The sequence below is a fragment of the Microplitis demolitor genome, chromosome 5, assembly GCF_026212275.2.
Source record: "Microplitis demolitor isolate Queensland-Clemson2020A chromosome 5, iyMicDemo2.1a, whole genome shotgun sequence".
Classification (NCBI taxonomy): Eukaryota; Metazoa; Arthropoda; class Insecta; order Hymenoptera; family Braconidae; genus Microplitis; species Microplitis demolitor.
Window position 1 is genome coordinate 16457404 of NC_068549.1, and position 26311 is coordinate 16483714.

The 26311-nt window shown below is 26.5% G+C and overlaps 1 protein-coding gene across 6 annotated transcripts; it reads right to left on the minus strand.

The window, feature by feature from the left end:
• Positions 1–161: 161 nt before the first annotated feature.
• LOC103577581 (trafficking kinesin-binding protein milt) lies at positions 162–23787 on the minus strand. Of its 6 annotated transcripts, XM_008558277.1 has the most exons (5): positions 23584–23787; positions 20441–20545; positions 19923–20027; positions 4784–4860; positions 162–4700 (listed from the first exon to the last, which is right to left on the minus strand). In XM_008558277.1, exons 4-5 carry the CDS (start codon positions 4832–4834, stop codon positions 2214–2216), a joined length of 2538 nt encoding a protein of 845 aa, XP_008556499.1. In that variant the 5' UTR covers positions 4835–4860; positions 19923–20027; positions 20441–20545; positions 23584–23787; the 3' UTR covers positions 162–2213. The 6 variants fall into 6 exon arrangements, with proteins under 6 accessions (XP_008556499.1, XP_008556496.1, XP_053595680.1 ...); XM_008558274.3 differs by lacking the exons at positions 19923–20027; positions 20441–20545; positions 23584–23787 and adding exons at positions 13597–14323; positions 17240–17510; XM_053739705.1 differs by lacking the exons at positions 19923–20027; positions 20441–20545; positions 23584–23787 and adding exons at positions 13597–14323; positions 17225–17510.
• Between the last annotated feature and the right edge of the window lie 2524 nt (positions 23788–26311).

Genomic DNA, 26311 nt, shown 5'->3' on the forward strand with positions numbered 1-26311 from the left:
ATTTCAATTTCTCAATAACTTTAAATAATTTTTTTTCTTAATTTTAACATAAGTTTAAATAAAATGTAAAAAATTTTTCATGTCAACGATTAATCTTAATTTAAATGTAATATGATATTATCTTAGGTAAAGGTAATAAAATAAATTAAGACAAAGAGGAATAAATATTTAAATATATTTATTATTGTTCATGTAGAACATACGACTTATCAGCTTACATGACGTGTAAATAGTCGTAAAATTTACTTGATAACAATGTAAATGGCTCTTTTTATTCAGCTCTAATGCATTGCTCTGTTCCATTAATAAATAACAAATGATATTTTTTGAGGAATATAAAATTAAACAGTTGATTCAACTATTGAAATTTTCAGCTGCATCTAATGATAATTCAATTATTTAATATCCACTTGAGTTCTATTAACATACATTACCAATATAGAACACTAGTTATTTTAATTATCCATTTTGAGTAGTTAAGTCTGAACAGATATGATCAAGTTGCTTGTCTAAAATTTTATTTTGTATTATCTTAGTAATTTTTTTTCTTTTTCATAAATATTCTAAAACTAAAATGAAATATTAAATGATTTTTTAAATTCTAAACTTACATATTACATAGTAGCAATCTATCTTTGTCAACTTTTTTCAAACATTTACCATCTTTTTAAATAAATAAAAGGACCCAATTATTTATTCATTCTCATAGTTATTTTTTTACATATGCTTTATTTACAAGTAATTACTGCTTCGTATTTTTAGTATTAGGCCTAATGATAACGTAAATGGAAATGAAAGACTTAAAAAAAAAAGGAAAACAATACTTTTTCATGAGAGAAGCTGGGAAAAAAACTCTATTTTTTTTTTTAATGACTTACTTTATTAATTTGTACGACTATATACAAGGCTGCACCGAGAAAAAAAATCTATTTAATCTTCAACCTATTTACGATTTATTTAGCCAGTGATATTATCAATCGAAACACTCAAAAAATCGAGATGTTTTATTTACATTTGATCAACGCTAGATGTACAGTCTTAAAATAAACATAAAGACTGACAGTAGCAATATAATTGTCAGATACAGAAAAAAAAATTTATCATCAAGTAAAAAATAATAAAATTATTAAAATAAATATAAACTTGCATTAATAATTTTTTTGATATTTAAAATCAGCTTTTTTGAGCATGAAAAATAACTCACAAAAAAAATAAAATCGTTGCAAGGTCTTCTTCATTCATTCTTATAATCTCACAATTCTCTATTTACATTCATAGTTTCATAAACATTTTTTATAACCTTGGCGTTTATATTAACTGCAAGGCCACACTTTTATTTATAAACAATTCCATATTTTTTCCAGCTATTCTTCCTTTATTCATTTATTTATTATTATTTTTTTTTCCTATTCTTGACTAGTTTATATTCACGATTGACCATATGGACTCGAGCAAATATCGTTCGGTCAGGTTTTAAATATTATTTTGTATAATAAAACTTAGGTAATGTTTAATTTTAATCCACCTAAGAGCCACATAAATTATTAATGTGGTAGCAGCATTTTTACACAGAATAAATCAGAATAAAATGGCTAGTTTTTTCAGCAGAGAAAAAACATATTACAATTATTTGTATTTTATTGTAATTTTTAATTAATTAAATTTCTTTTCCATATATTTTGCCCAAAATTAAAAAATAAATAAACAAGAAATATTAAAATTATCTATGATGATAATTATTCTCATTTCTGATAAGAAGACAATTTCTGTCTTTATATATTTTCAGTCTTTCAATATTCTCCTTCATATACAATGTAATATTTTAAATTACATTTTTATTATTTAGACTTGACAATCTATATTCCTTTTGAGTCATAATCAAAGTCAATTTTTCTTATCGAAAATATATATCAATTACTTTTATTATTATAATCAAACAATTATAAAAAAAAATTATTTATAATTAAATAAAATACTTGTGAATTAAATCTTGATTGAGATAAAAATCAATCTCATAAAAGAAAAGAAAACAGCTGGCCATTTTATCCTGGGTTATACGGATCAAAGTTTAAAAGGAGGATTAATAATGATTAAAAGCAAAAATATGGATTATTAAAGTTAAAAAAATACTTGTACTCTTATTTGAGATTTGAAGCATTTTTTCAAGTTTTTTTTTAACGCAACATGAATAAATAAACTTGAATTGATGAATTTTACAGAAGCCCACCTTTACGACCGAAAAGAAGTGAGCTTAGAGTTCCTAGTGCTGACTGTGTTGCAGATTCCTTTGTTGTAACCGGTGGCGGCACAGCAAGTTTAACTTGTCCAAGATCAGGTCTAGTAGCACCTGTTCCTCCTCTTCTCTGTCTTGACGATTGATTACGAGAAGTACTTCCCCTAGATTCAGACCTTACTGACTTAATATTATTATCATTTTCTAACTTAGACATAAAATGAAAACTTGCGAGGGAATCACTACTTTCAGATGATGACATTGCAGACGATCCAAGTTTTTCTGTTGACATAGAGCCTTTGAGAAATGTTAGCTGTGCCATAGGACTCTCAACGGATCGTCTAGTGCATAAAGCACCCTGAAGAGCTAGTGGAGATATTGAAGAATTAGTATTTGTTGCCATGATTGTGTCTATTCCCATTCTTTCAAGTTTTTCCACTAGTCTAATACCCGCGAGGGCTTTTTTTTCAGTTCTGGAAAGTGGTTTTTTCTTTCTTTTAGATTGTGATGTAGATGGTAAAGGTTCACTGCCAAAAGTTCTTTTCAAAAGTTCAGCACCACTACTGAATAGTCCAAAAGATAAAGGACTACTATAAGGTACTGGAGATGTTGATCGTGATGATGGTGGTGTTCCATCTGGACTGTTACAAGGTGTTGCTGTAGGTGTAAAATTTTTTTCTCCACTAGGAGTTGTGGAGCTTGACAGCGTAAGGGCTTTTATTCCTCTTTCGTTGAGCATTTTGGCTAGTCCTAATGTCGTAGAAAATGTCGACGTTGAATTACGCCTAGACAAAGTTCTTGGAGTACTCATACCAGAGTTTATGACACTATTTGGTGCTGTTGCAACTCGACTACCCATTATACTTGGGGTAATAAGTAAAGGATCTTCAGGATGAAGAACTGTACTATTAGTCAACGTATATATTGAACCTGTATCCTGAAAGAGTTTTCCTGGATTAGCATACTCTTCATCTTCCTCTAAATCGGCTAAAGTAAATGTTTCTAATCCTAAATCTTCTAGACCACGACCACCGCGAGTTTTAACTCCTGGTCGTTCATCTAAAAGACCTCCAAGAGTAGGTGTAGCTAACTGAGACCAATGATGAAGTGTCTGTGAACCTTCCATGGGTTTAACGATTTGTAATTTTTCAGGGAGTCGCCAGCTTGATGAATTTCCACTAAATCCACTGAGATTTCCATAGCTCCCAGTAGACATAATACTATCAGGTGTTCGGCAGCCAAAAGGTAAGAAAGTCGTTGGTGAATGAATAACCCCACCGTCGTAGTCGTAATTATATCCAGCACCAGTACTGAGACATGCTCGTCTTGCTATCACTTCTGCAGGAGTAAGACGCCGAAGAGCAGCTTCTAAATCAGCAGCACCCGGTGCTCCTGGGACTCCAGTTGGTTGAGGACCTGGATAATCTTCAGAGTCTGTTAATAATGATCCTTCACTATCACTCTGTCCCGTAGAGTCTAAACTGGGAAATCCTGATGTCATCTGAGGTTTAAATGGCCCACAACTCATTCTTGGACCAGTTGTTCCTGATGACAGTGTTGATGTTGTCATAGATCCTATTCGAGGGAACTGATTAGCATCTGGACCTCCATATGATATTCTTGAGGCACTTCTTACTGTTTCGAAAACTTTTTTATATGTTGGCATTCGATCGCTGATGATACCAGAGTCAAGACTGAATTCTGAGTATAATGAGGACTCGAGTTCTGATGCAATCGAGTCAGGTTGTGGTACAGCACCCATTGATGGAAAGAAAGAACCACCTCTTACAGTTGGCATTCCTTTTTTTCTTTGTTTACGTAATTGTTCCTGAGTCTCTGCAAGTAAATTTACAACTTCAGCATACTTGTCCTTAAAATCAGCAAGTTCTGCAGCTAGAGTATTTTGATTATCACGAGTAATAGCAAGTGTAGAACTCATTTCATCATGTTCAGTCATTAACTGTGCTAGCCTCATTTCTGTATCTGCTAACTTTGATGACAAACCTAAAATTTGTTCATGTTGTAATCTATTTTCATCTTTTTGTCTGTCTAACTCTTCAGCAATGCCATCGACCTCCATGTTTGCATTTGCTAATTGATTTGCAATATCTTTTACTAATTTAGCTTCTTGTGCCTCACAATCATCTGTCTCATGAACAAGCTGCGTAAACTCACATTTTAATTGCTTGTTTTCATCTTCCAAAGATGTTATTCGTTTTTGCATCAATTCTAAATTAATACTACGTACTCCCATAGGCGTGCCACTTTCGGAACATGATTCTTCAACGTCATTCGTTAAAATTTGTATTAATTCTGTTTTCTTCAATAATTCATGACTTAATTGAGTAATTTTTTCATTTGCATTTTTTAGTTCAACTTCTAAAGCATTTATGTTTGTTTCTAATTTCTGATTGTGCGTAAGAAGTTCTTTTCCAATACGTGCTGTCAACTCCAAATCTTTTTCTTTCTGTTTAAATAATAAATAGAAAAAAATATAATAAATACTTTAATAATTATTTCATTATTATAATTCAAAGTTTAAATAATTACCTCCTCTAGAAGCCTTGTTACTGCTTCTATATCATTATAGGTTTTGGTCATTTGGCTCACTCGATTACTGCATAGAACTGTAACAAATAATTTTTTTTTTATTATTAATACTAATAAAATAACATATCAACAATATATATTGAGCAGTGCATCATAAGCTTTATAATTTTTAAATCAATTGGCATATAAAGAGGCTGGATATATGTATATAAATATCGATGATTTTATTTTTTAGATATCATTAGTTTTTTTTGTTTTACATAAAAATGGTTTTTAAATATCAAAGGTTAATCGAATAGTTATTTTTAACGAATCAGGTTATATCTGTTATCTACAGCAGGTAAATATTAATTTAAAAAATACTCAACAATTACAAAAATTACATTTTATAGGACATTTTGTATTATTGTAATTTTTTAGGTTAATTTAAAAATAAGGAATAAAATAGATTAAAAATTTTTTATATCACCTATGAAAAAAATTTCTAGCTCAACAGTAACTTTAAAATTAAAAAAATTTAGATCTATATACAAAAATATTTTTCTTTTCTGATAATTAAAAAAAAAGCTACAAATGAAATAAATTCCTTGATAATTCGAATAACACACAAGTGGATGAAAATCAGCAACACTTTTCTGCATGCTCTCGTGAAATTTACTTGTATCTTTAGTCTATCGATTTAGTTTAACTGGTATGTGTATGTATGTGTGAGAATGAACAGAGCGCAGTCGCATTATTTTTTCGATGAAAACCACGTGTATATTTGCAAATACAGAGACTTTAATTTAATAATTTTTAGCAATTTACTTTCTTTTTTGTTTAAAGATATTTAATAATCCGATCATGAAGTTAATCTTATACCTTAGGAAAAGCATAAATAATTTACTTTCACCTCGTTGATAAATTATACTTCATGCTTGGCCGATCGTTGATTAAGCACGCCGAAGATTCAGACGATTAATTAATTAATCTTGTAAATATATGGCTTAAAATAATATTCTAAGTCATAATTCCTAAAGTAGATTGTCGTGTTACTTATAAAGCCAGATGAACTTAACGCTTAGAAATTAAATAAATAACAAACATAAATAATAGTAATAATAACTATGAAAATCCAATCAAATTTTGGAGTTAACATATGATTTAATAAAAAACAAAAAAGAAAAAAAATCATGAATTTAAAAACGATATTTATGTAAATAAAAAAATAAAAAAATTAGCAATCAAAATAACATAAAATAAATAACATGAGGATGCTCATGTTTAGTGCTTTTTAAAGCATTAGTTTTGTGTAACATCATACGGTTTTTACTAACAAGAAACGCAAGTGCATGGTGTCTCAGCAGGAGAACTGAGAAAAAATAGTGGTTTGTCGCCATTGCAGCTTTTGCATCCCCAACAGGGCGTCAACCCGGTGGTCGATGCGTCCGATGATGTCTGTTGTGGTTCTTCTCTTGGTGGTGAGCCTTCATTATCCTCGTAGATTTCTTCACAGTTAGAACCAACGTATTTTGGTATATCTTCATCGTACTCATAAGGATCATCATCGTGATTAGAACATCCACTGCTCAAGTCTCGACTCGAGGAGCAATGCTCCGGGGTCGCACTGGTGCTTCTATTATTCTCTTCTGGATCCAGATCCTCGACAGTATTGTCTCGGCCCCACCAAGACCCAGAATAACGCCAGGAACTGTCAGAATAACGTTTCATTTCGACACTTGTTTTATCGATTTGTTAAATTTTTTATTACTATGAATACTACAAAAATTATACTATTTTAAATAATTAAAAAATTTTTTTTTTTTTTGTTTTTTTTACTACTATAGTAAACTTGAAATAGTTAATTTTTGAAATTTACAATGTGCCAGTAAGACGCAGTAATCCGTTTCACAGTCTACTGAAAATCTAGTCATGACGCTAGGCGACGTGATATAATGAATGTAAAAATTCCAAAAGGACATATACCTGGCTTGACACTAAATTACCAATAATGATAAATTTCCGAACGTTCTATTGTTATCTGGCAAAGTCAACTGAATCCAACAGTACAGTTTGTATGTATGTATCATAAAAATAAGAGGGCACTAGTATAGTAAAATGTGTAGTATTACAAGAAGATTTTTTCTTATCAATTAGACGTTGAATTTTTTTTTTTTTACAACTATAAATATTCTTTTAGGAGTAAACGATACATATAAAAAAAAAAAAAAAAAAAAAAATGATAAGAGTCGTCAAAAAAAAAAATTTAATAACATGTGCCAAAATTATATTAAGGAGGGTCTATAGTAATTTTTGTCCAAGCTTTTCTCTCAAACAAAACCTCTAAACGCAAAGAGAACGAGGCTCGATGCATTGCTCTATAATTTTGCAACCTACGTTTTCATTCTTAAAAAATAGTAATTTGTTTAAGAGAAAAACGTGGATTAAGTTTCCGTTTACTGCGCAAGTGCAACAGAGATAGTACCGTTCGTCGACTTGAGTGTGACAGAGAAAAAAGTTCCGACCCCTCTTAAGTTTTAATAGATTGAAAAATTTTTGTAAAGCTTAATATATTTTGTGCATTATTTATAATTTTAAAAAACATACGTAATTACAAAAATAATACTTATTTTTAATAAACTAGCAGAATGTATTTTTGAATGTCATAAAAATATGTAATTAGTTAAAAATGACATGTATTTAAAAAAACATTAAATATGTTTCTAGAAAAAAAATACACATTAATTACTGACGATGAATAATTAATGGATCCAATGTGAATAATTATTATAAAGAAGTTAAAATATTAAACAAAATAATTTTTTAAGATATTTTAAGAAAAAAATATATTATTATATTTTCAGATTAATAAATTAATATACTTATAAGCAAATGAAGTGGATAAAAATTTCATAAAAACGACTGACAAATGACGTCAAGTGAGTCATGATCGATTTTACGCTGCAAGATACGTATAATATAACTTAATGAATTACGTCAGTTTTAAGCACATTTAATTTTTTAAAAATAATATGATCGAAAATATTATCTACCTAAAAAAAGTAAATAAAATATATTCAAGAGTACTTGAAGATAATCTTGAATTTGTTATTTTAGTAAACAAAATATAGCAGATAATAAAAGATATTGCGACGATATGAAAATATAAGTCGGATAATCACACCCGTTTACTTTTATTTCAGAATTATTAAATGTTATATTTATCATTTTTTAATATAATGCACCTACCGGCAGTGATATGATATAAAAGTATATAATAACAAATTGTCAGAATACCTTGTCAATATGTCACTTGCAATTTTCGAAATTTCGTTTATAATTTTTAACTACTTTAATTTATATATGATTTAAAAATAATTAGTCGTATAGAACTATTTATTTACCATAAAATATTTCAAATTAATAATATAATAAAACTTGTTCTTTATAACGCAATCTTCATTCTCCAGTATAGGTAAATCTTGTCACAAGTAGTGTTAATACTGCCGTAATTAAACTTTTGAGCCATTTGACATTTATCACAAACTCACGTTTAAGCACTTAATTTTTCTTTAAATTTACTAATAATTAGTTAGTAGATTATTGTTAAGATTATTTCGTTATAAACTTAAGCCAAGAGATCATCGTATTAAATAAAACAACTGATCGGCCATATTTATTTGTGACGGGAGGAACGAATGAAATACAAACTGAAAACTGAAACGAGGAATTGAATGGAAACAGCGCGACTAAATATACTGCAAGGAATATTTAAAATAATTTAGTTTAACAAATAAATTGTATAATGTAAAAAAATTCATTTTTTACTTTCAATTTTTGAGTAAATTTTCAGTTTAATTTAGAAAATAATGGTTCTATTCATAAGATCATTTTATATTAAAATTGATGAGACTTAATTTTTACATTGAAAAAATTAAATATAATTTTAAAAAAATAATAATGTGTCGAAAATATTCATAATTGATAAACCAATGTTGATGGCTTTTTTTTTAAATCAAAAAATTAATTGACGTTAATTTGGTTACGTTAATCAACCAATATTATTTACTGCTACGATAGGAATATTAATTAACTATTGTATATAATTGTGTTTTTTATTGTCAACTACAAAATTAGTTTCTAGATTACTACGATAAAATAACTTTTTTATTCACTTCTAATTATACAAATTTTTATGCTAAAAGAAATATTGTTATTAACATCCCAACATATGGACAGAATTGTCAAGATACAGTGACTGGTTTTCCGCTGTCTCATATTAGTAACATTTTTACTTGTTTTTCTTTTCAATATTTTCATCTTGATAAGTGATTATAAAATAATCAATTTTCACAATTTTTCTATCAGTTTTATTCATAATAGCATTAATAAATTTTGATAATATTATACTATATATGCATTCAAAACTTGACAAAAAGCGTAGTCTCTAAGTGTCGCATTGTTGGGTCATTTCTTTTATTTATAATTTTGAAATTAATTTTTTTTAACGTTTTTATTTACTTTTTCACTTTTTGAAATTTGATCCTTACTAATAGTATTATCATTAATGATATATTTATATATTTAAATGATGTACAATAAAGAAATAATTATTACTTCAATACAGATAAGTCATGTCATTTTTTTATTGATTTTTTTTCATTGGTTTTCTTCATCAATGAAAACGAATCTTTTGTAACCTACAATATTACGGTTGTTATCTTTGTATACTAAATAAGTATGATTTAGAGGACTAATAAAAAAAAATATAGTGCTAAATAAAAATCTGAATGATTATACAAATTGATAATAAGCATGAAGTATGTTTTGTATTCTATTGAATTCCTCTTTCTTTCATGGTAAAAAGAAAACATACTCTAAATTTTACAGTTTTTGTTGGAGCAGGTCATTACAGTAAAATTAATAATCAAGTTCAAATTATGTAATAGGTGACTTTGAAATGCTCATCTACTAATGAAAATTTATTTCTTATTATGAGAATTTTTTTACTTGTAACTAGCTTTTGTTTTTTTTTTTTGTAACTTCAACTATTCAAAAAAAATATACATAACAAGATAGACACGTAGTAATAAGAGACTCCAATTAAACATGTACTAAACTGATTAATCGTATTTTTAGGATAAACTAACGAGAAAGACTTTTTTATAATATTCAATAAGATTATTTTTTGTAAAAAACTATAATGATAATAGCATCAGATAAAAAAAAAATCTACAGAACCCGAAAATTTTGATGTCTGTACGTTTTTGAACTCTTTGAGATCAAAATAATTTTAGAAATAAAAAATAAATTAGAGAAAAGAAGTTCTTGAATTTTTATTCACGATTAATTTTGCCAAAATTAATAGAATCAAAATTCAATCAATAAAAATTTCGTTATACTTTTGGGATACCTTAAAATCTACTGATCAATAAAACTCAAATTTTTACCAAATTTAAACAATTAAAATGATTTAAGGTGCGTAAACTGCATTTAGATGACTTAGCAACAGTAGATCACTCTCAACGCGCCCGCGCTTTTTATGTGCAATTAGTTCAACTTTTTAGCATAAATATTAAAATTAATCGATTTAAAGCAGCGTCGGGTTTGTTAATTAGAATATTCTCTTTTGCATTGCTTATTAGACCATTTTAGTGTATTATATAAATTGCGAATACGATTTAATGAGTAAATCAGTGAAAAATTTTAATACAATAATAGAGCATAACAAAACGATTTAGGTTTGAGTTGTGCAGTTCAATAGACTATTAAACAAAAAGTAATTGATTAGACTGAAAAATGGTCCATGTGACTAACTTGATATTTATTATTATTTTGATAATTTTTGCGCACTCAAAATCTCATTTAATTTTTATAATTATTGAATAAATATTTTTTACATTGTGATAATCATGTGACTATAATAGTCAACAAAATAAATAAATAACATGTTTTTAACGATTTATTGATTCAAAAGCAAAACTTTTTTTTTCACGTATGATCAAATGCGTGGATTAAAGGTCATGACTAATATATTACATGAAAGGTTATTTATCAAATATAAAAACTATACTTTCTATGCATAGAAGATGTTACGTGAGGTTAAAAAAAATTAGTAGAAGAGAAAATACATATAGCATTATAAAGCTAATTAAGAGAAATCAGGCTTATTTATAAACAATACTTATTTTTTAAAATTATAAAAAAATTAATAAATTATATTCATGTGAAATTATAGATTGTCTTAAAAATACAAAAAAATTTAATAATTATCTAATATAGTCGTAATTTTTAATAGTAAAAATGTTGAAAAATTTTTACATTATCTTATCCACGCTCATTAGTCATATAAAGCTCAATATTTAAACTCATATTGTAGGTGACTTAAAAGACGTTTTTTCAAAGTTTTTTTATTTGTACATGTATAGTTGTAATTCAAAAAGAAAAATTTTACTACACAGAACAAAAATTGTGGTTCTTCTAACTACGATATTGTAGTAAAATATTGTAGTAGCAAATACTCCAACTCCAGTATGTAGTAAAGGATACTACATGAATAGAACTGACGTTACTACACGTGTGGTTGAAGTTATTCCAAGTTGGAGTTGGCATTTCTTTACTCCAACTTGTAGTAACCTCAACTACAGTTGGTGTTATAGCAACTACAATTTATGTTCTGTGTCGTGTTATCAATTAATTGCTGGAAAAATGTTCGCATTTACTTTAGATTTTATACAATAGAAAATTCTTTCGAATCTTACTATTAAACTAAAATATTATATTGTGTGTAAACGAGTACAATCGAGATTAATTGTATCAATATTCCAAAAGGTTTGAAAGAGACATTAAATCACCTTTTTCTTATATTTTTTCATGTTTACACGCTCTGCATACATAGGATTAATTTCTAATTCAAACCTAATGTGTCAGTAACTTTTATTTTAATTGGGAATAGTTTACTGACTGAGAGATTCTTGAGCGTTACTAAATTTAATAGAACTAATTAATTTTTTTTTGTTATATTTTGTGAATTTTAATAGATACTTGTATGACTTCGCTAGCAACTAAGGTGTGCTATTTTAATGTTTTCTAAAGTACTTCAATTACAATTTTTTGACATTTGTTTGATATCGTAGAAAGACTGCAAAATAGTATAGCAGATGAGCAATATTACTTATATAGATTATAAAAAAAGAAAATACCGAAAAAGAAACCAAGTTGTCAATTATTTTTTCATTAACAAAAATTAAAATTTCAATCTAACTGTTGAGATTATATTCAAAAGAAATTATGATGTCGCTTGATAATTCAACATTATTTTTTAATCTTAAAACTTAATTATATTTAAAAACACGCACTATTGAATGTACAATCAGTGTTGCCTCTTTACTTAATTATTTCATTATAGCGGTTATTGAGTGGAAATATTACTTTTTTGCACAGTTATTTATTAAAATAAATAAATAATGGTGTGGAAAAAATAATAAATTTTAATACCATCTTAAACATTGAGATATAATAAATTTTAATACTATTTTATGAAACTGGTCTCAATCCATTGTAAATTCAAAACTAATGTCTTGAACCTATGTATACGAAAAAAAATTTTACTAACCAGCACAATACAATTCTTTGACTGTCATGATACTCGTTTGAATATTTGATGTTTAGTTAGGTTAGTGATACGTATAGCAGTGGCATTGATCATATCGTGAATGGGACTAGAATAGATCTTCACTAAAACTATACAGAACACTCTTTTCATGAAACGTATATCACGATTCATTAGATGCTTCCAATAACAATAATTTTTTGTTTATATATACACATGTAGAAAAGATTATTTTTAAAAATTAATTTTTCATTACTAGACAATTGACTTGAAAAGTCAACTGTAAAAATATAAATTATTGTTTACTTCTGTAGGAAAAATTCAGCGTATGAAAGCATAAAAACTGTAAAATAGATCAATCATAAAGCACCCTCAGCGCTTTTGCGCTTGAGGTGTGCGAAATCTATTTTCGACGAGGATCTTAATCACTTTTTTATAACTTCTATTGAAATACCGAAATAACGTAAGTTTCAGGTGGGTATAAAAATAAAAATTAAAAATTTCAATCGTAAAGCACACTCTGATGTTTCGCATCATAAGTCGTGCAATAAAAAAAGCATTTCTCAAGATTGACTTAATCGGTTTGTTTGAAGACTTAATAAATGATTTTGACCAAATGACTGAAACCAATAACACTCCTTTTTTTTTGAAAATTTTCAATTTTATCAACGAGAAGTTAAAAAAACCATAAGTACATTGACAATAAAATAAGTAAAGTATTGTTACATTGAATACTGAATTTCATTTTTTAAATTTAATAATGATAATTTCGAAGTACTTAATCAAATTTTATAACCAATTAAAAAATGAATAAGTGCTTAATTTTAAAATACAACAGAGAACTTGCATGTTTTGAGATTTATTTTTTTTTAAAGTTTGATTAAAGTTATTAAGGAGATTTAAAGGAAAATTTTTTTACAAGTGATTTTTCGGGTGATTTTTTAAATTAAAAATTGCTTGTTGAAAATCTAAATTCAAACGTTAGTGACGTCATTATATCCTTCGAGCAACGCCATCGCATGGCGAGGCGAAAAATTTTATCTTAGTTTCTAAAAAAGTATTATCTTAGTTTCTAAAAACTAAACGTAATCCAGAATAAATTAATGTAAGGTTGCAAATTATATATAGTAAGAGTTTCACGAAATATTTATTGTCAGCTAATAATCTTTATTTAAATGTTTGTATTTACTGTTTATATTTTATTTTTTATTATGATATATACCTCGATTGAGTAGCAGTGTTCTGATGACTCTGATATAAATTTTGCCATGCTTGGTCCTAGCAATGTGAAAGAGGAATTCAGATAAGTCACCATCTCCTTCGTGAATATCAGTATCCCGAAGAACTTCTTTTAATATTTCAACTCTCTCTTCTTCGGTACTTTCATCTGGTGTACCACGCTTATTTTCTAAATACTCAACGACTCCAATATCTTCCCATAATTCATCATTCGTATTTTCAAGCTGAGAATTAATTTTAGATTCTGGTAACTTCCAAACATTTGAAGGTTTCTCCAATTCACTTTCCAATATTTTTTTTTGTATATCAGTAACTGATAAACCAGCAAAAGAAACATCTAAAGCTAGAGAATTAAAGGTTGAAGAACTAAGAGCTACTGTCAAGCCTGAAGATGAGGTTCCAGCTTTAGGACCAGATCTTGATCTCTCGGTAATTTTTCTGCTCATGACATAGATAAAATTCTTGACTTTGGGCCTCGGACAGCATTATCTGAGTCATAGATACTCAACAAAAATATTTGTTCATCAGCTACATTGTTTGAAACTTCTTTACATACTTTCAAATATTGCTATTTTTAATACAGTTTTAAATTTTTTTCAAAGTTCTTATCAAGTCACTCGGTAGAAACTCAATTAATGTCAGATAAAAATGTTTGAAAAATTTCAACTTTTTGTCAACAATTAATTCAACACATTTTAAAATAATAAATACTGAAATTAAAATTTATTTTTATTATTTTATTCTTTGAACTACAGTTCGATAGATTTGTTTTAATAGATTAAGAAAATTGACTGGATTATACCATGATTTAGTGACTAAATTTAAAATTTAAGAGCAAGTAATTGAAAAAAATGTTATGCTAGAGCGCTTACAAGGATATTATTGTTTTCTATTAAGAACTTTTTTCAACGAACATCACTTAATAATATTGCAACAACTTGTATTCCGTGCGAGGATAATCAGCTTTGTTATTTACTTATTATTTATGTCCTCATTTTTGTCCACGCGACTATACTTCAAGGAATTCATGCAATACAGAAGTTGTTACTTCATAAAATTATACCTCTATAACTTTTGATTTTTTATATTTTTCAAGGTTTAAAAATTCAACAAAATTTTTAAACAATATTTATACTACTTTAACTGTAGGTGGACTTGCCGTTATTTTTTATATAATTTTTTTAATTAATTTAGAAAAGTTAATTCATTCAAAAATATTAAAATAAAAAATTTTAGTCACACACAATGAAAGAATAAATGAATAATAACAGTAATGATTAATAATGTCAAGTTCCAACTTTGTTGCACCTAATGAAAATAGTTAAATTGATTACAATGTAACTAATTATTCTGGGATCAAGAGTCAAAGAAAACAAATCAAAATAATTAAACTAAATTCAATAAAATCTAACGAGATTTATGATTAAAATCAGTTGATCAAAAAAACCAAAGTTATTCTGGATAAAATTAACAAGAAAAAAATATTACTCAAGGCAAGGTTAACATTGAATTTAAAATAAAACGCTTGGGTTATTTTAATGATTTACAATAAGTTAAAAAAAATTATCAGTGTATTTAAGTATTTTTCAATTTGACCAAACATATATTAATTATTTTTGCAACAAGTAGCAGTAAAACTTTAATTGTTTGCACTATTTACAGTTAAATATTAAATTTTGCTTTTATTGAAGTAAAAAAAAATGCATTAATTACTTAAAATTTTTGAATTCTTTCTAATATTATTTGATAATAATATTTTGTAAAAATGATTAGAGTTCTAAAAATTGAAAAATTATGTACGCTAATTGATATGAAAATTAAAAAAAAATACTTTCGCGACGATATCTCACGATATAATCATTGGTTTATTGGGCGTTTATTTACGAGTGTGAATGTAGCAGACATCAGAAAAATTTAAAATTATAAATAAATAGGGTAAACAATTAAAAATCATATTTGTAAAAAATGCACTTATTCATTTCAAAATTTTTTAAGAACGCGTTTTTTAAAATTATATTTGATTAATTATTTACTTAATTTATTAATAATTCAAAATTTGTCTGATGCTGCTACATTCACTCATGTTCATTTTTTTTTTCTATAGGTCTTTTCATTAAGAAATATTATTTTAAAACGAAAAAGTTTTTCAATAAAAATAAACATTAATTAAATTGAATAAAATCCTAATAAACACCACAAAATCATTAACACTAACTTTGTTTTTGTAATTTTACAACCTCTCGAGTGAAAGAACAAAAATTATATTCGAGTTAATAACTAAAGGTTAATTTGAACAATAATATTAAAATTAAAGTAGAGAATTGCCTCTCCACTTCGCGACAAGGCGTGTTTTATTTATTTATTTATTTTTTTTTTTTAAACAAAATTTATTTATTTCCATTAAAAAATTCCGTTTAATTAATTAATTCATTCATTTGTTGAGTTTATAATATTTTACTACTGAAGCACCATCAGCATACCAAAGTCATCGACACTAAGTAATATATCGAATTACCACCGGTCAGTAGTCACGTGAATATTTTTTTACCGATATAATATAAAACAACTTCTAGTGAGAATCAAGAATGGACGTTTCGAAGGACTTATATAATATAAGTTTGATAATACATGACGTTTAAAAAAAACTAGCAATTTGCAATCACTGTGTGACTGCCCAAGTATAACCACTTAATTTATTTAATATTAATTATGAATTAATTTATATTATATATCGAATAGTTTACTAATTTATTATTAAAAAAAAAAACAATTCTTGATAACACAAAAAAATTAATGTGTTAAAATATTTAGTTTCCTAGAGGATATTGAACTTGAGTATAAAAAATTAATTCAGCATTTGTAATAAAAATGGTGCTAAATTTTAATTTAGCCGGTACTGTCAAGTAAATTTGATTTTTTTGTGTTATCAATAGTTAGAGGACAATTGAGACTGTTTCGAACGATACTAAATTTAAATAGTTATCTCAATTTATCATATACGAATAAAATTTTCAAAATTTTTTTTGTTCTTTTTGATAATATAGAATAGACTAAACATATGAAAAAAAATAAGATGTATTTATACAAGTGACTAGTTTGATATTATTTGACAAATTTAATAATTTTATAAATTTAAATACACCGATAAAAATATTACTCTAGGTCCTAGGTTTAAAAAGATAGATAATATGGTGTCCTTATATTTATATTTTATTAAATGTTAAAAAGAAACAAAAAAATTTTGGGGTCGAGCCGATTCGTGCACGTCATGAAATTCTCGGTCAGTCGATGAGACCTTGTTCACGTGCTAAAGTTCACGTCTATAGATATAGCTAGTTACCCTACAATTTCATGAACCAAACATGAATAAATGGGATAGATCAGTGAAAGACCGGCGCACACATCAGAATTAGGAATGTTGCTACTGTGATTTTAGTTCAGGGCCGTAGAAAACGCGTTATTTAAGAATAGCACACTGTATAATACATTCGCTTTCATATTAAGAACAAATAATGATATCTTTTTTACGAAATTTCAACAAACGTCACTTTATATTAAAAATTATTTAAATGATTTTCTACAAAAAAAAAAATATTAACAATTAATCAAACCAATTTGAACATTACACTTATTTATCACTTAAGCATGTATGACAAAATGTGTTTGAAAATTAAAATAAACAATAAAAGTTAACTTCGAGAACTTTGTATTCACTAATTAAAATCGCACTAATTATTTGAACTGTATTTGAAAAAAATACAAAAACATGTATAACGTAACACGTGTCAACAGCAGGTACGTATAAATGCGAAGATTGAGCAAGCCAGACTGTTTAACTGGAACTGAGACAACCGCTCGCGAGTCGCAAACGCTTTCGGTACATACTCAATGGTTAGGAATCCACTACTACAGCTAAATGCTTTCAATAAAACGAATGATAAAGAACTTCTAGCTGCGCGCGCGGTTTCATCGATGCTCAAGAGAATGTATCATCCGGAAGAATGGACTTTTCCTTCTTTCGCATCCTCAAAGATTCTTTAGGCACATATTTTTCACTTAAAGAAAAATCATTTACTCTTAAACGTTATCTACATATATATACTACATATTTGACATGTTTTAAATATTAAAGATTTTTAAATTTATAAGAATTAATGATGAATTATTATTATAAACAGTAGTTTACATTACTGAATTTTGCAAATTTTTTACAATAAAAAAAAAGTGTAAAACATTAAGGCAATCCATCAATTCAATTAAATTTACAGTCGTGGCAAAAAAAAAAAAAAAAAAAAAAAAAAAAAAAAAAAAAACAGTAAAAACTTTACAATGTCAAGTATAGCCAAGGATATTGTTATAAACTTTAACATTATGAAAACAATGAAACACTTAATTTTATTTACACATAAAATTATTTTCTATAACACATTCTACTTTTTTGAGAAGATTTTGTTAACTGTTTTCTGTTCTCGGCTATTTTTGAGCTTATAGAGTTCATACATACTTTCTTTATGTTTAAAACTAATATTGTAATTGTGTGGAAATTTTGTTCTTATCACCATGAAAACTTATGGGAAATTCATTAAATTCATTTTAAATAATAAATTTAATTTTAAATAATTGATATTTTAAAATTTTTTGTATTGAAAATTGAATACAATAACAAACGAATTGGAGTGAAACTACTGCGAACTTTTTATGAATCAAAAATTCAAGAGAACATTTAAATTATAAATGTATTGACTATGTATGATAATTTTACAGTTTTTAAGAATAAATAACAAGTCCTAGAATACAATAAGGATTGTCACTAGAGTGAATAAGAAGAAGAAATCAGAATAATATCTCAAAAAATGAGTATTAAGAAAACAATAAAATTCATAAATAAACAGTTCTTATTTAAAAATTATAACATTATAAAATATTTTATAAATAATATAATAAAGAATAAATCTTATTTACTCCATTCAAAAGAGATACTTTGAACTTTAATTATTAAATAAGTTTACTTATTATGTGAAACATATCATTATTTTTGACGTATACATGCACATATAAGATAAGAGTATATTGTAGAAAAAATAAAGAATTCTAAAAATTATGAGAAATTTCTCATATTATTTAGCTTGTAGTTTCTTGAGTTTTACAGCATTATATTTGTGTATATTTATGTTATACAATGGTGTGAGATTATGAGTTTTATGGGGAATAAGTCAAACGTCACTCAACGATTTAACGTAATACTCTTAGAAACCGTGTGCGATAAATTAATATTATAAAATGTACTAAAAATATATATCAAGTTTTTTTAAACAATGAGAAAAGGTTAATAAACTGTAAAGTGTACTAGATTAAATTATTGGTAATATAGAGGATGTTAATCTCTTTATAAAATGATAACTATTTTTTTTTATCTCAAAATATATCAAATATTTATAATTTTATAAAATGTGAATAATAATTTACGTATTTATTATTTCATATGTATAAAAACATCTGATTGAGATGATTCTTATAATAAAATATAAGCAAATGGGAACTAAGTACAATGTAGGAAGTAAGAAATTATTCTTCGTGCCAATTAACAAATAGACTGGCAAACTCACGTTGAATTAGTTTGCCGAGTAATCCGCGAGATGAAAAATACTTGTTGATAAAAATGTAAATATTAAACAAAGTAATATATGAGAGTTTGTTACAGTTATTTCATAAGATATATATTAAAAGGCCATCAAATAAAAAATTATATATCTTTAGAAACCTGTTTTATCAATTATTTATATTTTTATTAAATGATAAGAATAAACGGTTCCTCTGATATCAAATAGAAAGTTATAGGCAACAATAGATAAAAATGTACAAAAAATACTCAATTTCTTGAAAAATAAAAAAAATAAAATGATTAATAAACTTTCCATACATTTAGTCGATTGACGTAATGTTAATTTGTTTATTATATTTTCAATAAAAAAGAGGAAAAATACAATAGACATATAATCTTTTATGCACTTACATGTGTGGAGCATTGTCATTGTATTTTTCTACTATTTATTTTGTAGTTAGAATAACGTATTGATTTTGTACTATTAAAAAAAGAAACAGTAAAGCAGTGAGTAAAAACAAGAAAAAATGGCAATTAACTGTCCATAAATTGAATTAGATAACTTAGCATCATGATAAACTTCATTTATTATATCGTTATGTTTTTTTTCGATTATAGTTTATTCCAGCCTCTTTATATTTTTGCAATAATCATGAAATTAAAAAAAGAGCTTATTGTAATTATAATAATTAATCACATTTACTTACTGAAATAGTTAAGTGTCTCCCGGATTTGGTCCGGCGATAATTTTAGGTCTGCTTCGTCTGCTCTAAACGCTGGTGATGGAATAAACCAATCTTCGTTCTCGTATCCTAAAAAAATACAATTAATAACTATAAAAGAAGACTTGAAATGATAATATAATCGAAACCGAAAAAGTGTAATCAAAAGCACACGTAAGTTCAAGGTGTGGCCTTGAATGTTTTAAGAGAATGTGATGAGTGTTATGATGAGAATAAAATAACATTCGACATAAAAGCTTTAGCAGAAGCCTACTATGCTACATTAGTCACTCAGCTGTCGTCTAAAGATGCCAGCAAGGTCAATGACATAGAAGGTGATTCTGGAGAGATTCATGATACAAAATAAAAACTATTGACTATTATTTTGGTTTCAATAAATACTTCAAATATTATCTTATACTATTCAATAAACTTATTTCTAAATCGGATAACTTTAAATTTTGTTTTTAAATTATATTATCAAAAAATTTTTAATACTTTACCTTGAAATTGCGTGAGGGTGTCGGCACGAAGACGATACCTTGGTATCTGTTCTTCAAGAAGGCTTATTATCTCCACTTCTGGAAGCTCCCCTCCGCTACACACCTCTGAAACAATAGCGCGAAATTTAGTAGCAAAGAATATTTATATGCAAAGAAAAACAAGTTCTCATGAAAAATTTTGTTCTACATATGTTTAGTTCTCGCGTAAATTATCATCTATGTTTTAATCTTTACAAAGAAAAAAAAACAATAAAGTATAAGGCTAGAAAAAAATTTTAATTTAATATTATGTCAATCAAAAGTAATTAATTAATTTATCGAAAAAATGTATGCATTATCAAGAAATTAAATTACTCGTCGATAGATCAAGTGTCAATATATAATATGTATATACATATGAAAATTATGTAATAGATACTAGGGTAGATAACCAGAAGCGAGTGTTTTTATTCTCAAATTACGTTAAGCATTTTATTGGTTTCATTTAATAAAATTTTCTTGATTAATGTTTATATACTATGTTGAGTTTAAAAAAGCATTGCAAACAGGTTGGTAGACTACTCAAGATCAATGACCTCAGTTTGATGAAGTCCAAGGTAAAAATTGTACAATTTAGGAGATATTAAATAAAAAGTGATAGAGTACTGGGTTTACTACAAAAATAGCTATAATAATTGTAATCTACATAATTCGTAAATCACTAGTCAAGTAGTCGAAAGCAAACGAAAATTATCAAAGGGTGATTATTTATTTATAGTATGCACAGGTAATTTTAATTGTTGATATTTTAATACCATTTTTTTACTACTGCAAACATATCAATCAATTTATTCTTAATATCTAAGTAAAATTGAAAAAAAAAAAAAATATATATAATCCTGAGTCGAAAAACAAATTCGGATTTAAGTCTCAAAGTTCTCCATGAGGTTTTTGAGGATCAATTTATAATATTAAGATTGACAACAGTATAGAAAGTTATCCTAGTTTATTCCTCAAAGTAGTAGTTACGACCCATTTTACCACTTTGAGGACTAAACTGGAATAAGATAATCTGGATTAGAGCCTCAAAATACTCAAAACATACAAGAATAATTTTATCCACATTTGAATCTCAAAAGTTTCATTCGACGTATTCTCTCCCCTTCCTTTTTCTATCTAAAATTTTTCAAAGTCCGAACTATAACTTTTCATTCGTTGATGATTTTGAGGTCTTAGTTATAATTTAAAATCAATAAATTATTCGCATTTAGACCTCATAGTTCTAATTGAGGATTTTTAGTACTAAAGTAGAGTAACTTTCTAGCCGGTAAATAAAACGTTCAAAGAAATTGAGGTTTTTGAGGACTAAACTAGAATTTGTGTGTTTGACTCGGGATAAAAATGAAAAACCTAAAATATAAAAAAGTTGACTGTCTAACTTCTACTTTCGGCTGTGTTCTTGAACCAAAAATGGAATATAACAATTGTAAGGCGATAATTTTTATTGTGAACCATTATATACAACACTGTAATACCTAAAATATCTATTATTAGAAGAAAGAAAATAAAATGCCCAGGTGGCCGACGTTCAGCACGGGCCAAGTTTAAAAGCATTCATCCTTTCTTATATTTTAAATAAATAGATCTTTTTTATAATATTATTTTAATAATTAGTTTTTTTTTTATTCTATAAGCTGTAATGTTCCCACCGCTAGGTAATGGATATAAAAATTTGAATAACTGCAAAAGTAGATGCTGTCATCTGTGTACGACGAACGAAAGTATAATATCATTTTCAGTGTCGATTAATTATCAGGGAATTTAAAACAAAAAGTTATTTTACCATCTCGCCATTTGTTCAAAATATCATTTTTTTTTTCAAGAATTTTTTTAATCCTTGCAGGACCTCTTAATTTTTTTTTATGAATAGTTCCAGTAAGCATTTCTTTCGCATCTCTTCTCCTTTTACTGTAACTTAACTTTTATTGTCACATGCACAACAAAGTTTAACACACTTAAACAATTTTTTTAATAATAATTATAGTTGAGTACTATTTATAAATACATAAGCTGTGAATTAAATTAAAGGATTGTATTTTGTATAGTTTAAAATAAATTAAAGTTCAACGTTCTTTTACACAATTTATATCATTGATTTGAATTACTACTACACTGATTGCGTAATATTATAAAACAAGCTAATATGAATTGTTTTGCGTATGAATTGTGATAATGATTGAATGAAAAAATAATTAAATGATTTATTAATCACTTATTAATTTTTCTTTCTTTAATTAAATTATAAAGATTTAGAAAAATTATCACATAAAAAAAATATAATTAATTTTTGATTTTACGATAATTTTTCTGTTAAAATTTTTTCGAATAAAAAAAAAACCATAAAAAAAAAACTTATAATAAAATTTTATTTCTTTTTAAGAAAGAGATTCAACAACGATTGCCGGACAACTGTATATTCCCTGAGGCTCATTGCTTGAACTCTTAAAAAAGAAAGAGAGAAAGAGAATACACTAACGAATAAGAACTGATGAGTTAGGTGGTCAGAAAATAGATACTCACATTGGATTGATGCCAGTTCAATAATTTTTAATCCTTCGTGATCTAAATTGTTTTCAGAATTTTTTGTTTCTGTCCATAGTATAAAAACGTCAGAATAATGATAGCGATTCTAGTAACGACTATAATGATGATGATTTTGATGTAGCGATAATAATAACTAAAATTGCTTGTAATTTACTTCAGACTTCTCAAATGATGATGATGATGATGATGATGATGACGATCGTCATCATCATCATCATCATCATCATCATCATTTTAATGTTACGATGATGAGAATATAGTAGAACCGCATTTATTCACAAGAGGTAATCATCATTTGGCTCGGACCAATGGGAAACACCATGAGGGCTTAGTAAGGTGAGCTGGGCTTTATAAAAGCTTATGTTACTTGCTCTCAGAAAACAGTTTATTCTCAGACGTTCGACTACTATTTTCTTGTAATTCAAGTGATATCAGTCGTAATAAAGTTAATAAATATTTTTACTTCAATAATTTTCATTTGTTATTAACGTACTTTCAATGGATTAATAATATTTTAAATAAAGGTAACTTAAAAATAAATAGCTATTAAATTTGTTTACCGGTGATGGTCTCGGCGTCTCGGGTGCTAGCGGAGGTCGCTATTCTATTACGCGGAGACTTTAAAGATTGGAGAGTTGCCCTTGCCGAAGACGATAATTTTAGGGAGGCGGCTGATGGCCGGGTGATTGGTTCGGTCCGCTTTGGACCCACATCCTCCACGTCAGCCAGTTTGGATACTGTAGCGAAGAGTGAGATTGTCTCACCTTCCTGAAAAAATTTATAAATTATAATTTTATGCAATGAGTTAGACATATTTTATTATGTTTAAAGAAAAAAAAAAACGTTTAAATAATTAGAAGAATTTATTGATTATATATCAAGTTTACGATTGGTAATTATTTCTGAAATATACTTAAAGATACCGTATCTTCAAACAAAGTTATATAAGTTTAAAGACAAAATTAATATCATTACTACAGTAGTTAAATTTACTTATTTCTTTAGTCACATGAATAGAATATGTGTGTTAACCGGCCTGTCTCATTACTCTCATTTAGATATAATGATAATGATTATCTTGATTCAATGAAATAAACTGTGTCATTATTACAAAAAAGATACACATAATTAGCCGATTCAAGTCTTAAAAGTACGACATTTTTTCAAGTTTTGTCCATCAGTTCAGTAACTTATGATTTATAAATAATTAAATATTAAAAAATAAATTATACTTTTCTTAAAAACAATGTCCCAATATGTTATAAAATATATGTTTACTATATTAATATTCAGATATTTTATGATTTTTCGCATAATTAAATAAAATTTGAAAACACTTACTAATTCTAACAGATAAATTTTCATAATAACAATAATATTTTGAATGAATAGGTTATCAATTGTAATCTGCCGTTTATTGAAGTCGTAAATTGATGTTCAATATATTATTAATGTGCTAAGTTTTGTTATTATTTACTAGATCACATTCCAAGTATGACTACTGAATTTTTGTTAACATATATTGTAAATTTAATCATTTATCGAACAAGTCACTTATAGATAATTAAAGAAAAGAAAGTAATGTTTATTTTTTGTTGACAAAGACGTGTAGCATCGATGGATTCGGTTTTTTTTATCTATTGCGAACAGCGATAATTTTTTTGCGAAATTCAAATAAATTGTATACTAAAAAGCGATTTTTATTTTCAATTTTTAATCTGCAAAATTATTAAAGCAATTGAAATTACAAAAAATAAAAAATCTAAAGCCACATTAAAATATTACAAAGGCTAAAACAAGTGAATCCCACTTCTAAATCATTACCAAAAGTTTATTTTGGTAATTTTTGAATAATTAAATCTTTTGAAAACAAAGTATAAGTAAAGTCACAAGTAAATTTAGTTTCCAGTCCATTAGCAAAATTTATTTTGAACAAGTTCAAACCAGTTTATGTCAGCTTAAATTTACAATCTGCGCCGACTTTATAGTTTCTTTCGTTTTATTAGTACACGTCACACAGGCATTTGGCATCCCTTGATATTTCTTAGTCTTTTTATGCCTCCTTCAGCGTCCTAGACGCATTTATTTTGAGATTCTATATTGTTTTAATTTCATTCACCTCTTTATTTTCGTCTCTTTCAATAGCATATAAAATTATAGACCCAAAAAAGTTTAGTACTATGGAAAAAAAAAAAAAAAAAAAAAAAAAAAAAAAAAAAAAAAAAAAAAAAAATTCAAACAAATTTGGTTGTATAAATTTTAGTTCACAAATTATTTATTTCTCTTTTTAGTTTATATATGCTGTAAAAAACCGCTGAACTCATCCAATAGTGAAACTTTAATTTAGATTAATAGAACGAATAAAAAATTATATAATATGTCACACTTTAAAAATAATTTCTTTTGGTTGTTTTACTTTTCTAAGAGTTCTACGATACAAGCATTTCCATAGACTTAATTATAAACAACTTGAAAATAAGCTAAATTTTTATTTTAATTTGCGTTATATGGCCAACATATTTCAGCGCGGCCGTAAGACCACAGCATTTTAAACAAAAAAAATTTCTCCGGGTAAAAATTGATAGTGATAGACTTATCAACTTCGATAAAAGTTAAATAATATTTAATGAATAAATATAAATTTGTAATAAATAAAATAATCTAATTTTCTGGCTGTCGCTACGATACTTGACACTTTTTTTTTGCACTTGAAAACTCGGTTTTAACAAATTAGTGTTATTGAGACATATACATTTTTTTATCTTTAAAAAAAATAAAATAAAATAAACATCAATATATTTATATTTCGTATACTGATAAAAAAATAAGCCATCTGATAAAAATACTTAATGGTATATTGTAATAATTTTACATAATTAAACCGTTACATGCAGTCAAAAAATATGACATGATAATATCTTCGAAAATGTTAATCAAATAATAGTTGATTTTTTTAAGATTGTAATGATGTGCTTTTAAAAATTAATTCATATCAAGCTTAAGATTATGTTAGAGTGACTTTTATACTGTTTAAGTATATATAAACATATGACTAATTTATTTTCATTTTGATTTTAGAAATAACTTGGAGTAACGTTACCATTTTTATGGTGAAGTTATCTCTGAGGAAGGAGGAAAAGGAAATAACCTCTTCTACTAAAATATTTGGTATTTAGATTTTTGCATTCCTTATTGTACCAACTCATTTTTATGTAAGTATATTTTTTGATATGGTATTAAATAAATTTTTTTTTTTTTATTCATTCATATAGCAGGATTATTTTCATT